General features: G+C 52.0%; 1 protein-coding gene across 1 annotated transcript in view; it reads right to left on the reverse strand.

Annotated features, from left to right (window-relative positions):
- Positions 1 to 2,980, reverse strand: part of BTBD16 (BTB domain containing 16) — a 41,137-nt gene extending 38,157 nt beyond the window's left edge. The window contains exon 1 of the mRNA XM_041730818.1: positions 2,790 to 2,980. Within this exon, the coding sequence (XP_041586752.1) occupies positions 2,790 to 2,980 (191 nt within the window). The remainder of the gene's footprint in view (positions 1 to 2,789) is intronic.
- Positions 2,981 to 13,831: the final 10,851 nt, after the last annotated feature.

The raw sequence follows: 13,831 nt of genomic DNA on the forward strand, positions 1-13,831 counted from the left end.
AAACAAAATTTGAGTCACATATTCACAGCTTGAAGACAGTCATCCCAAGAAAGTCAACTAGCCAAAGGCCACTTGATGACCACATCTGGTCCGTGTCACTTTTGCCATGCTGTCTTCCAATGGTTCCAAGAACCCTCATGACCAGGGTTCAGAGAGGAGGGCTTGGGTGGGGGCACCTATGTCCAGAATAACATTAACCACATGCTGCCCTTTCCAAGTAGGGATAGTGGCTACTAGTGACTCAGCCCCAGGAAGGCAGTGAGAGCTTGAGGTATTTATCCAACGGTAGTGGATCTGACCCAAGCTAGCCTCAATCCTTCTGGTGGCTTGGTTCACACGTCTGGGAAAAGCTGGCCAAGGTCAGGGGTTCAGACTGTGATCTCAAAATGGAGTAATGGACTTTGGAAACTATGGGCAATGCCTATGAGCTCACTACCCTCACAAACATCACTGTCATCGGCTGAGCCAGACAACAGAAGTGACCACATTGCCTTCTCCTGGTGTCATGGGTCCTTGCCAAGATATACCACTTATCATGTGGGCTCCGCAGATTCCAAGGGCTAGGTTTATTTTAGGGCCACTGGAAAAGTTAAGGGAATAGATGGCATCTGTGAGCTGTCCTCTTCGCTCTTTGGGACTAGACAGCCTGGGCTAAAGTGGCACGTGAGAATACTAGGAGCACGCTATTAGGCTGGGGACTCGGTCCCCCTAGTCATGACCGATCATGGAGAGAAAAGAGGGAAGAGGGAGAAATTCTCTATGTGTCTTATGGACGTAAGGCCTTCCTGCAGCAAACCATCCAAAGGGCTTTTGGTTTAATACTCGCAAAATGCCAGTTTGATTTCCTGGCCCTTGGCTTTGGCCATGTGGCTTGCCTTGATGTCGGTGGATGTGGTGTGGCTGAAGGTTTGGAAAGCGCTTGTGCACCTGGGCTTGCCTCGTGTCCCTGCCATCCCCAGCACCAGAACATGCCCGAGTAGGTCCACTGTCTCAGAAGGAGGATGAGAACTCATGGAGAAGAGCCCCACTGCCCAGCTGAGCTGAGCCTGGATCCGCTGGCCGCCATGTACACGAGGGATCAGCCTCCCCACAGTGCCTCCTTGCCCCCGCTGGCCTCTGGGCAGCTTCCTAGCGTCCCCGAGGACAGAGGCACGCTGTGTCACTGTTGTGTTGCAGGCAATGTGCCTTGAAAATTTGGGGGAAGGTGGCAAAGGGCAGAGTGTAAAATGGGGTTGTCGGCTGGCAGAGCACAGGCCTGGCACTCCCCAAAATGAAATCACCAGCACCGACAGCTAAACTGTTGCTCAGGCTAATAGAAGCTCCACTGAAAGATCCTCTACTGTCTGCTAGACACAGTGCTAAGCATTTTCAAGGTACTGATTTAATCCTCAAGATGACTTTTCAAGAAAGATGCTGTTATCATCATTTCACAGGTGAGGAAACTGAGGCTCAGAGAGGTTTAGCCACTGGCTTGAACCTGAAACCCAGAACAACTGCCACCATCCCTCAGGTTTCTGTGCCCTGCTCTCAGGCCACCACCCCCGGCCTCGCTCAGCGATCACGCAGACCGAGTCCTGGAGACTTCTGCCGCTCCTGCCCAGCCACCCTCGTCAGCTTTCTGGGTCAGTTGGCTTCTATTCCCAGGCCCCGCTCCAGGGCCCGCATCCCCAGCGTGGTCCCGGCCCAGCGAGTTTTAACCCTAAGACTTCTTCAAGGTCCTAACCAAACAAAATATAAAATAAATATAAAATCCGTTCAAGAGAGTTGAAGGCTGATGTCCAAAACAGCAACTCACAGCACTCAATTTTTCTCCCCTGCAAGCATCAGAGAATTGAGGCAGCAAACCCAGATGGATGTGATTTATCCCAATGTGTGTAACAGAGTCACCTGTGAGGGGGCAGGGTGTTGGAGCAGGGCTGGCCAGGGGGTCTAGATGGGAAAGACTTGGCTGCTGGCCCAGCAAACAGGAACAAGGAGCTCTTGGGTGCCGAGCGCCGTCCAGGGGCACAGGTCGTGCTCAGCTAGACTCGATCCTGTGCCCACAGGGCCGGTATTGCCAGGCCAGGGAGGGCTGTGGCACCAGGGAAGTGAATTACCCCTCCTGCGATAGGGTCCAGCTCTGCGTCCCAGGAGAGGCCAGAAAGCACTTGCCACATGGAGAAGTGCTGCTCTAAGCCTGCTGTTAGAGTTCCTTGGGGATGAGGGGGGAGCCAGCTTCTCACACATGGGGAGCCAAGTGACTGGCGTGGAAATATGAATTTATGAGATAGGGTCGGACTCTAAGCCAGGACTCTAAGTTTTCTTCGTCAATAAATCAGTTGATAAATATAACAGAATCCTGTTAGGGCCAAAGTTCCCAATATAAAGGAAAAATCTAGAAAAAAAAAAAAAAAAGGACAGGGCACCTGGGTGGCTCAGTGGTAGAGCGCCTGCCTTCGGCTCAGGATGTGATCCAGGAGTTCTGGGATCGAGTCCCACATCAGGCTCCTTGCAGGGAGTCTGCTTCTCCCTCTGCCTGTGTCTGCCTCTCTTTCTATGACTCTCATGAATAAATGGATAAAGTCTTAAAAAAAAAAAAAAAAGGCCAGTCTCTGTCTATACTTTTATCACACGCACAGACATCCTCAGGGGAAGTGGTCACACCGAGGCTGTCCATCCCTGAAGGCTGGTCCCGACGGAGGCCCAGAGCAGCCCATCTGCCCAGGTAGAGCGGCCCCACCATGGGACACTACCCAGAAACGTGGTTCCACCGAGGCGCATCCCAGGCCATAGGCCTTGGACCTCCCTACCTGTCTGGGTCCTTCAGAACTTCTTCAAAATCCACGTTCAGAGCCTTGCACATCTGGGAGAGCCCCAGCAGGTCCCCGGAGAAAGGCTCCCTGGGGAAACGCCACCGGTTGGTCGAGCCAACCATCCGGCGTTCCAGCCGACCTCTGTACCACTTGGGAAGCAAGGAAGGGAGAGAATCCTTTCTTAACATCGTCCAAAGGCCAGGTTTCCCAAAGTGTACAAGAGAAAGGAAATCAAGATACATTTTAAAACACTGATTGGGGGTGCCTGGGTGGCTCGGTGGTTGAGCCTTTGGCTCAGGGTGTGATCCCGGGGTCCTAGGATCTAGTCCCGCATCGGGCTCCCTGCATGGAGCCTGCTTCTCCCTCTGCCTATGTCTCTGCCTCTCTCTCTGTGTCTCTTAGGAATAAATAAATAAAATCTTTAAGAAAAAATTAAATAAAATACTGGTTGATTTTCAAACATGGCCAGTGATTCTCAGGAACCATCTTCTCAAGGCAAATATCATATTCAGTAGACAGAGGGGTTCAAGGAAATTTGGAACTTAGGATCCGGGACAGAAGGTACCAGAGGTGAAAAGGTCAGGGAGAAAGATGGTTTCTTTGCAGGTGGTTCTGAAGACCCCACGAGTGGGGCCAAGATGATATTTCAAGAGTCTCTTCTTTACATGCTTATCCTCACTTGGGATTCAGGGAGATACCAAACTGAGGAGATCCTAGGTAGGGATCTGTTTTTCCCTTTTATTGTGGTAAAACACACAACACATGACATTCACCACTTTATCACATACGATTTAGTGGCATTTGGTACATTTATGAAGTTGCACAGCTATCACCACCGTCCAGTTCAGGGCATTTTCATTCCCCCCAAAGGAATCCTTAGATTCCTTAAGCCATCACTCCTAATTCCCCTCCCCCAGCCCCTGGCAACCAGCAATCTGCTTTCTGCTTCTATGGATTTGCTATTCTGGATGTTTATATAAATGGAATCATACAGTACGTGGGCTTTTAGGCTTGGCTTCTTTCACTTGGCATAAAGTTTCCCACGCTCATCCCTGCAGTAGCAGGTGTCAGAACTTCATTCCCTCTTATTGCCGAATAATATTCCACTGTGTGGAGAGACCACGTTTTCTTTATCCATGTGTCAGTTGATGGCCACTTGTGCCCTTTCCACCTTTCGGTGATTGTGAAAAATGCTGCTACGAACGTTTGTGTGCAAGTTTTGGTTTTAACACGAGTTTTCAATTCTTTTGGGTCTATACCCAGGAATGGACAGTGGGGCCACCGGGCAGGGCCTTTTACTTAGGTATCTGCTTGAGGTCCTGGGGCTTCAGCAGGATAGTCAGCATGGATGTAAGCCTCAGATGTGGTGGCTCGAGGAAAGCTAACCGGGGAAAGTACCATGAGGGACCCATAGGAATGGGTGCAGTTGTTCCGAAGTGATGCCAGCCACCGGCAGGGTGGTGGGGAGCCCAGGGGCCAGGGAACAGGGAATTGAAGTCAAATCCTGTTATCGCCACTAACGGGTTGTATGGCCTTGAGCGAGTCATTTAACCTTTTGAGCCTTTCGATCATCATATGATGACGGCGATGGCGATGGTGAGGATGTTAAAATGATAAGATGAAGTCTGGGAACTACGCTCTAGGGCCTGGAATATGCGGGTGATCGACACTGCAGATTATGAATCTAGCTGCAGCCCTGTGAATGGGGTCGGCTCTGACAGCAGGGCTGCTCTGACGGAAGGGTCACCCAAAAAAGATGGGGGTCCTGAGTGATACCCGACCCATCCCCTTGCAGAAATGAGGTGACAGAACTGTAAGCAGGTGCTTCTGCTCTTCACCACTGCCTTCTGCCTGACAAAATTGCTCTACTTACCGGATGCAGCATTTTCACAAACCGTGGTGGTGATTACATACAGGGGAGGGGGGTGAGAAACACCTGGAAGACAGAAGAGGTAAGGTGTACAGTCTCAAAGACTTTCCAGAAGGGCTCTGCAAAACAGGAGATTGGCCTGAAGATTCTGTATTTTGCCATAAAAGTAATGATGAGTCAACTTCCAAGGGTGGGTTATTCATTGAATCGAGAGAATCTATGACTTTTTAAAGCCCATTGGGGGACTGACAATTCTCTGCTCTTGTGCTAGGAAAGTGGTTCAGAAAAAGCCAGATGGGCCATAACCCACAATTCTTGGCCCCTTTCCCAAGGCACGGGAACCGAAGGAGGTCTGTAAGTAGGTTGGTTGTAGAATTTGCTACCTGCCTCCACGTGCCTCCCAGCCTGGAGCCCCTGAAGCCTCTCTCTACCCAGGCAGGTCCCTAGGGATCGTCCTCTGGCTCTAAAGTGGGTGAAGAGCACCAGCCACACTTACTGCCCTGAAGTCCCCTCGCCACCACATGTACGTTTATAGGAGAAGCTTCTAGAACAGACGCACTCTGGTTGTATAGGTCTTTGAGGTACAGGATCACAGCAGGCTGTTCACGTTCTGACTTTGAATCCTGCTCATGTCATCTGGGGCTCACCCTTTTCTCCTTCGGGACCAAGGTGTTTTGGCCGAGAGCTTGCCCTTGGTCTCTGGATTGTGGGCACCATGGCAACATCAGGAAAGGTTCTGAGCACTTCCTGTTCCAGGTCTGTCTCGGCCTGGTTGGGGGCTGGGGTGGAGGTGCTCACCAGGGGCTGTGGGCACGGGGGCATCTCACAGGCCTCCCTCCTCTGGGGACCCGTGCCATCCCTGTTGCTATGTGGCGCCACGTTTCTTTACGGCTCCTGGGGTAATCTGGAATATCCACAGGGGCCTCCCCGAGAGTCCAGCCTCAAGTCCCCAGGCCTCACCTGCCAAATGAGAAGACTGCACTGGAAGGCCCCTCAGATCCCTGCCGGGTTTGGCATTCTGGGGAGGGGGGGGTGCTCTATTTCTAGCTCAGCTGCTCAGAAATGTCTTGACAAAAACATTCAAATAAGAATGGGAGAGTTTTATGTTATTAATACTACGCCTGATGATTGAGTTTGGCGAAAGATGATTTTTGATCAGTTGTCTCCGGGAGCTAAGAACCGCCTAAAAGTCGAAAGCATTCATGCTGGGGGCCACAGACAGTGACTCAGTGACCTGGTCTGCAGAGCCCAGGCCCCACACTAGGAGGTGGGGCTACATGCATCATGTTTGGGAAATCCCGGCCCATCAAAGTCTTGGCCCTCCACCCCGGGGTGCCAGCCACGGTCAGAGCAGCTGGGGGTCAGTGTAGCCCGTAGGACCCGAGATGGGCTTTCTCCAGGCTCTTTATGTGCAGCCTTCCCTGACTCATATAAGCTATAAAGTGAAACAGGAAAGCAAGTGCTCTGCCTACTTGTAGCTGATTCTAGAAACTCTAAAACACTCCATGAATAGGAGGTATCTTTAAACGTCCCTCCCTCCTCACCCTCCGATCTGTGACTCTACCTTTTCGGACACCCACATTCTGCTTGGAGGAGTAGCTGGGCTTCTGTGGGCTGTTCTATGGTGGCTTGCCCATCCCTGCATCCCACGGGACCCAACCACCAAACTCAGCCCTGAGGAAGTGCTCAAAAGATGTCTCTTGACTGGGACAATTGGACGAACCAGTCCCTACCCACTGCTCTGCCTTTGCACGTGGATAGCACGGTGCATGTGTGTGTGTGTGTGTGTGCGTGTGTGTGTGTGTGTGCATACACACGTGTTCACCTATGTGTGTATCTGTTTCTTGTGGGTCACAATCCCATCTCAGCAGATGGACAGGTTCCTGCTCCCTTCCCTCCACCCCCAACTTTTCTCAGCTACTTGTCCCTGGAATATAGGTCCCCATGTACGGTTTCAGTTAACGAGTCTGAAATACCTTGTCCTGGACCATCCTGTCCATCACAGGCAAGCCCAGCAACACCCTCCAGGCCCCGCTTTTGGGGCCCAGGTGAGAGCTGGCCGTTGGGCGCCATCTAGTGGCCACTCGGGGGAAGCATCCCAGGGTGCCATGTTCCCCAGGGTCCTTAGGCAGGGCCTTGGCCTTGGCTGTGTCCATCACTCCCTGTAGGATCTGACCTCAGGGATCTGGACCTTCAGCTCATCCCCAAAGCCCTCTGCACGTACATCCCCCATACAACTCTGGGGAGCTGAGCTATTAGGCACAGGCAACGATTACAAACACAGATACATGGAAATGGCTCCCAGCACGTTTCCCTAAAAGCCTTTTCGTGGTGGTGCCCAGGGGGCCAGGATATATGCCCCATGGGCCCAGCCAAGCCATACATTCCCCAGAGCAAAGGCCTTCTTCTGTGGCCCAGACACCAAACCCCATTGAGCACAGCTCTCAGCTAGAACCACCTTGCACCAAAATCTCCCATGCCAGTTACAGGCGGATTCTGGTTGGGATGTCCATCTTCTTGAACATTCCAGGGACAAATCGCTTCCTAGCTTCCCAGAGAGCCCATTTCAGCCCACTTCATCCAGTTACCCATATGGGGAGAAAGTGGGGTCCCTAGGAAAGAACACCCAATTCCGACCCTGGGTCTGGCACTGACAAGCTGTGTGTGACCTTAGATATGACCTTAACCTGCCTGAGTGGAAGGCAGGCTCAGAGGCCTGAGGTCCTGGCAGTTTGGAGGGTCCTGGTCTCAGAACCTAAGTGCTGGCTCTAAGGACCCTCATTTGAAAAGACTCAGGGCCCAGGACACAGTGTGTCCGCAGTGGGAGGCTCCTGTGAGTGCCCAAATCAGGGTCCCCCCGGGGTGGGCGGCTGTCTGTGCACCAGGGTCCAGGCTTCTGCTGGGGGGCGGGACGCACCTGTAGATGAAGCCTCTGGCTGAGGTAGTACACGAAGAAGACAGAGAGGGGCTTCCCCCCAAGAAGCAGAGTGGGTTCTGCTCTTGAACTGAGTCCTATGTGGCTGGGAGTGGGGCAGTCCCAGTGCTGAGTGAGGAGCCCCGGACTGGTCGGACCCTGGCCACTGACTTGCTGTGTGACCTCGGGGCAGCCTTCTCTCTGGCTCTGGGCTCAGTTTCTCATCTGTGCAACAGAGCTCATGCAAAACAACTCCCCAGCTCCAGCCCTGCTCATCCCATCATTCCCACACTTCCAGGTTGGTACAGCCAGGGATCGGGGGGTGCGGTGATGACAAACTGCAAGCCTAGGGCTTCTCCATTCACGCATTTAAACAAAGTTTGAGCCTCAAGCTTGTGCTGCGGGGTTGGGGATACAATGGGACAAAGTGGAGGATCAGTGCCACCTGTGCGCTGTCATTGCCTCATGACATCCGGAATGTTATTTACTCAGCAACCACTTGAAACTTATTTTATCAATGAAATAACGTTTTGATATGCTGGTTTACTTCTAAAATACATTACAGTAACTATATGACTATCTTAAAAGAGTCATTTATGGGGCACCTGGGTGGCTCAAGTGGTTGAGCATTCACTTTCAGTTCAGATCGTGATCCTGGGGTCCTGGGATCGAGTCCCACATCAGGCTCCCTGCAGGGAGCCTGCTTCTCCCTCTGCCCGTGTCTCTGCCTCTCTCATGAATACATAAGTAAAATCTTGTAAAAAAATAAATAAAATATAAGAGTCATTTGTGAGCTGCCCCTGAAATTCATCTTTTGTGTGCAGGCGCTTCGCTTTTGGAGGTTTACCTCTGCCCTTATGAGGCTCTCAGGGTACCGGGTGGTGGACAAGTCACGAGTCCAGTGCAGTCAGCTCCAAGAATTCACAGGAGGGGTAACCAACTTCAGGGAGCATGTCTTTTTATTCTGATGCTTTGACGTCTTGAGGTCTTACTGACCTGGAAGGGACTGTGTGTCCTTCTCAGGGTTAGCCAACTCCTAGAGCTAGTAAAGCACTTGCCCATTAGTGAGTTTTCATTTTCAAACCAAACTAACCCAGAGCCCGTATCCCCATAACTTTTTTTTTAAGATTTTATTTATTCAGGAGAGACACAGAGAGGCAGAGACGTAGGCAGAGGGAGAAGCAGGCTCCATGCAGGGAGCCCAACACGAGACTCCATCCCAGGACCCCAGGATCACGACCTGAGCCAAAGGCAGAAGCTCAACCACTGAGCCACCCAGGTGTCCCTCCCCATCACTTCTTTTATTGGCTTTCACACTCAGGTCCATCGTCCCCCCAACCCTGATCACCCCAGGGCCAGGTACCAAACAACTACAGAGAACCCCTCTGGCCCAGAGCCTACTGAAATAATGCAAACGAGCGGGTCCTAAGTCTATTTACCCCCTTCACCTGTTCCTTCCCTTGGAAACCACAACGAAGGCTCCTTCCCCACATCCTTCCTTACCCACATCTTCCCCTTGCCCCTCTGCCTTCTGACCAACCCTGGTGCTTCCCTACGTGATCCTGCCCGGCAAGGCGTACCCTCTCCACTTGAGACTGTCTTCAATAGCACTTGTCTCATGATCTGTTGGCCTCATGGTGCCTGAATAATAATAAAACCTACATTTAGAAACAACTGACCCAGGCCAGGAGGTTCAGGGAGGCTTCCTTGGAGGAAGTGCCATCAACAATGAGTCTTAAGGGAGCAGACGTTAGCTGGGAGACCGGACGGTGGGGCAGGGGTGGGTATCCCCAGTAGAGGGGTCAGGACCTACAGAAGAAATGACAGGACCATGCGGTCTGACTGCACTGTAGGGTGGGAACAGGGGAAGGGGCTTTGTCTAGCCCTCCTGCTTTGGTCTCCAGCGTTTCCCAGCTCCTAATACTCCCAAAAGACAGATCTGTGAATTCTCTGTAGTCTGCAGGAGCCCGGCCAGGGGAGGTGTCACAGGTCCTGCCACCGGCCTGGGGAGGTGCCACGGGTCCCACAGCCATTCCCACCTACGGAACAAGGAGTGGGGTTTTCATAGACCATAAAGACAGTAGCAGAGCCAGCCCAGACTCAAGGCAGGGCCGCCCATCAGCCTAACGGCAGAATGGGTGTGAGGACCACCGCGGGCCCTGGTGCCCACTCCCTTCCCCGAGCCTTCTCTCCCACACCTTCCGATGGACTTCCTTACAAAGGAAGCTGCCAGCCTGAGCAATGCGAGGGAACTTGCTGACCCTGAAGCCCCGAGGCCCAGTCCTGGCTGCCCCATCTCCCAGCTGAGCGCCTCGGCCCTATCCACACATTTTAAACTTCTCTGAGCCTCTGTTTTCTTTTTGTAAAATAGAAATAAAAATAGCTCCTATTCACCAGATTGTTTCAAGGCTGGGAGTGCAAACCCCGAGGGAGCCCCCTGGGCCTCAAATGTCGACAGGCTTCTTCCTTCCAAACCCTTCCCTGCCCATGCACACACCTCCACCCTGCCCTTGTAGGAACACTCACCCTTCCTTGTTCAATTTCTCAGATGGAATGTCCTAGAAAGCAGAGAGGCTTAGCTAGAAAATCTGAGCATCCTGCCAGGGCTGACAATTAAGTGTAAGAAGCATGGTCAGGAAAAAAAAAAAAAAAAAGAAGCATGGTCAGGGAGCTTGAGCCCCCAGTCGGGCCAGTCACCTCCATCCCCTGTTCCCCACACACAGCTGAGCACTTCTCTCACTGCCTGAAATGGGTGGGGTGAGGGGTAGGGTGCTCCTGGCAGGGCCTTAGGCCCCTCCAATCTCACACCGGAGGGGCTGAGCCCCAAACTTGAAAGAGAAAGAGCCTCCCTCCACCGACTCCCCCATCCCAGTCATCAGTGACCACCTCCTTCTTTTCTCTCTCTCTCCTCTGCATCCACTCGGTCTTCGTTAGTAAGCTTCAGATCTCAGCCACGTCAACTTTAACTCCAGAGCCCTAAGGAAACGCTGAGCCAGAAAAAAAGAAAAAAAAGAAAAGAAAAGAAAATGATGTTTGAACCTTGGGATTTCAACAGACTTGGCAAAACCGAACTTCTGAGAGCTGCTGAGAATCTCGAAGTTTGTAATGCTGGTTGCAGGGGGAGCTTTGGATGGTGGGTCAGGTGCTAGCTTTCCGTGCTCTTCCCACTCACTCAGCAAGGCAGAGCCATTTAAATTGTCCTTAGCCACCATCACATGGGCGAACGTTTGCAAGCATGTGTGGCATTATGTAAAGGGAATGCAGGACCCAGAGACGCTGCTCTCAACCCAGAGGGGTTTCCAAGGCCAGGGACTCTGCACAGCGGACCTGTGGATAGATCTAGCAAGGTAGCCTAGTGCACAGGTGGGCCGGGGCTTCCCAGGCTAGGCCCGGTCAAAGGCGGAGTAGGCCAGCGACAGCTCTATGCCTCGAAGGTAATATCCTGCGTATGTGTGTGTACTGAGTGTGTGCGTGGCGGTGTGTGGGGGGGTAGATTTTAGTACAACCTCAGTGAAGGCCTATTTGGTGATCGGTTTCCCAAGCTTTAAAAATGTGTCTGACCTTCAAGAAGGAGAAAAACAGCTTGTGAGCTCCAGGAGCTGGTCTGGCTCTCCTGCTAGGCTTTGCTGTCCTCCAGTTGACCACAGTTTCGAAGAAAATCAGCGTCAGACAAGCCACGCTGTGATGGATCGAGGCTGAAACAAGACCATGCCAGAACCAGCCTACACACAGAACATGAACATGATCCATGCCACAAAAAAGCCCGAATATATCCTTTCATCCCGGCTAATACATATGAGCAACTATTGCTTCTTTACCAATTACAGCTTTGCCTTAGTCTAGATACGATGTACGGAGATACCCAACCTGAGAACCGTCTCTGCCCTGAGAGCATCCGACGTGGAACAAAGCCCTGCTTCCTTGCATCTTCCCCAGCAGCTTCGGACCCAGGTCCAAATCCTACACCACCTGCCTCCGCACACTCCCTTACCACGCTGCCCCCACAGCCCCTCCTGCCGGCTGTCCCCCCTCACTGCAACGAGCCGCTTGCTCATTGAGCCGGCTAGCTCAACACGGGTGTTCCTGGCGGCCTTCGGCTGGAGTCGTGACAGCATCCACCCAGGTTACCCACTTTAAAAATCCAGCCCAAGGAAAACTCATGTTCATAAATTTATATGCATAAGGAAACACAATGCAATGCGCGTGCATAATAACGGCACAACATTGAACACCATATAAATGGTCATCAGTGGGCGGTTGCTTAAATACATTTTGCAATCACGGAACACATGCAGCCATTCGAAATGGTGACAAAGAGCTGTATTTATTGATAGAAAAGTTCACGTCACATGAGGGCTACACTATAGTATCACATGAAAAAAGGTTTACAAAAAGGTATGCAGGGGCCTTGCAAAACTCTAAACAATCCCGGTTTTCTAAAGTAATAAATATTTAATACACTGAGAAAAAAGCATAGAAAAATAAATATAAAAACATTGACAATTATTATTTCTTGGTTTGGGGATTATGGGTTTATTTTTTTTCTTACCTGTATTTCCAGACTTCTTAGTGATGGAAATTTTTTTTCAAGATTGATTTATTTGAGACAGAGGGTGTGCATGGGAGCAGGGATGGGGGAAGGGAAAGTGGGAGAGGGAGAAAGAGAGTCTCAAGCAGACTCAGCACTGAGTGGGCACCAGACCTGGGGCTCGATCCCATGACCCTGAGATCATGACCTGAGCCGGAATCAAGAGGCACCTCAACCAACTGAGCCGTTCAGGCTCCCCCGGAAATGTTTTACTTAGGCAATAAGAAAAGTAGGAACTTTCAAGAGCTAGGGGGGCTGGGCTGTTCCGAGAACACTGCTGAGATCAGAGTCCGTGGGGAGGGTAGAGGAGGGGTTTGGTCTGGACAAGTAAGCACTGGGGTAAGGGGGCAGGGCAGAGCCCCACAGAGGAGACCCTGGGAGGCAGGAACCAGAGGTGGCTGGCTGGGCAGTGCGAGGAGGCCGACCCCTGGCCTGTCTTAGGGTCCCAGTCAGGTGGGGCTGACGGTGGGACTAGAGGCTGGGACTGTCTTCCAGGGAGGCGGGTTTCGTCTTGCCTTCCCTGTGGGGTCCCTGCTCCATCAGGCATCAGGGGGGCAGGGGGGTGTCCTACTTGGGCAGCGGGGAGGGGCACCCGAGTGGAGGGCCACCAGGGGCTCAGGGCTGCTTTCCAAGCGCACACAGCACACCCACACCCCACCGGCACACTCGGGCCCCCACAAAAAACGCCTCCATAGCCTAACACCACTAGCTGAGAGTGTGCCTTATTTGGAAACAGAGTCTTTGTAGATGTAACTGGGAACATGAATTTTCAAGTGGGCGTGACATTCAAAGAGTGGTGTCCTTATGAGAAAGAGAGAGAGAGAGAGAGAGAGAGAGAGAGGAGGGAGCTGAGACATGGAGGAGACTCGAGTGACACAGCCACCAGCCCAGGGACGCCAGGGACCGCCGGCCACTATCCAGAAGCTGCGAGAGAGTCAAGGAACAGGTGCTACCTCTGGGCCTCAGTGGGGAGCAAGCCCACCGACCCTCTGATTTGGGACTTCTGGCCTCCAGAACTGTGAGAGCAAAAAACCTCTGTTATTTTAAGCTGTTGAGTGTGTGATGTTGTGGCAGCAGCCCTAGGGGACGAAGACACCTTCCACCCTCTCACTGGCCACCCACCCCGTATGCCCACCCTTGGGCCTGGGGGCCCTGAGAAGGTTTGGTCTGGACAAGTTAAGGCATCTTAAAGGCCAGGAGCAGTTAAGGCATCTACCAGAGGGCACATCCCCATTTCCCCTCCAAAGCGGCCCCACTGCCTGTCTCCCACGGTTACTGCTCGCCTGTGCCTGGTCTTTTAGAGGGAACTGGGCGATGTTTCAGGGTTGATTGTCACATAATAAGGGAACGTGTAGGAAGAGGGACAGCCTGCTACTTCCTCAAGCCAGGAAAGGGAAATAGATTTTCCCGCCAAAGCTCAGAGAGGCCTTGTAAAAACAAAATCTGTTTGAATTCGAAACACTCAATCGTTTAAAGAAGTCAATATACTTTTCATTAGCTTCCATCTTACCAACAGCCACGATAACGCAGGAAATGCTGTTGACGTCTACAGACAAAAGACGGAGCCAGAGAGAGAAGAGGTGAAGGGCCAGATCTGATAGGATTTTAACAAAGGCAAGAAAAGACTCAGCCCTTCCCAGAAAATAAATCAGAGCCACACGTATTGC

This window comes from Vulpes lagopus, chromosome 2 (genome assembly GCF_018345385.1).
Source record: "Vulpes lagopus strain Blue_001 chromosome 2, ASM1834538v1, whole genome shotgun sequence".
Classification (NCBI taxonomy): Eukaryota; Metazoa; Chordata; class Mammalia; order Carnivora; family Canidae; genus Vulpes; species Vulpes lagopus.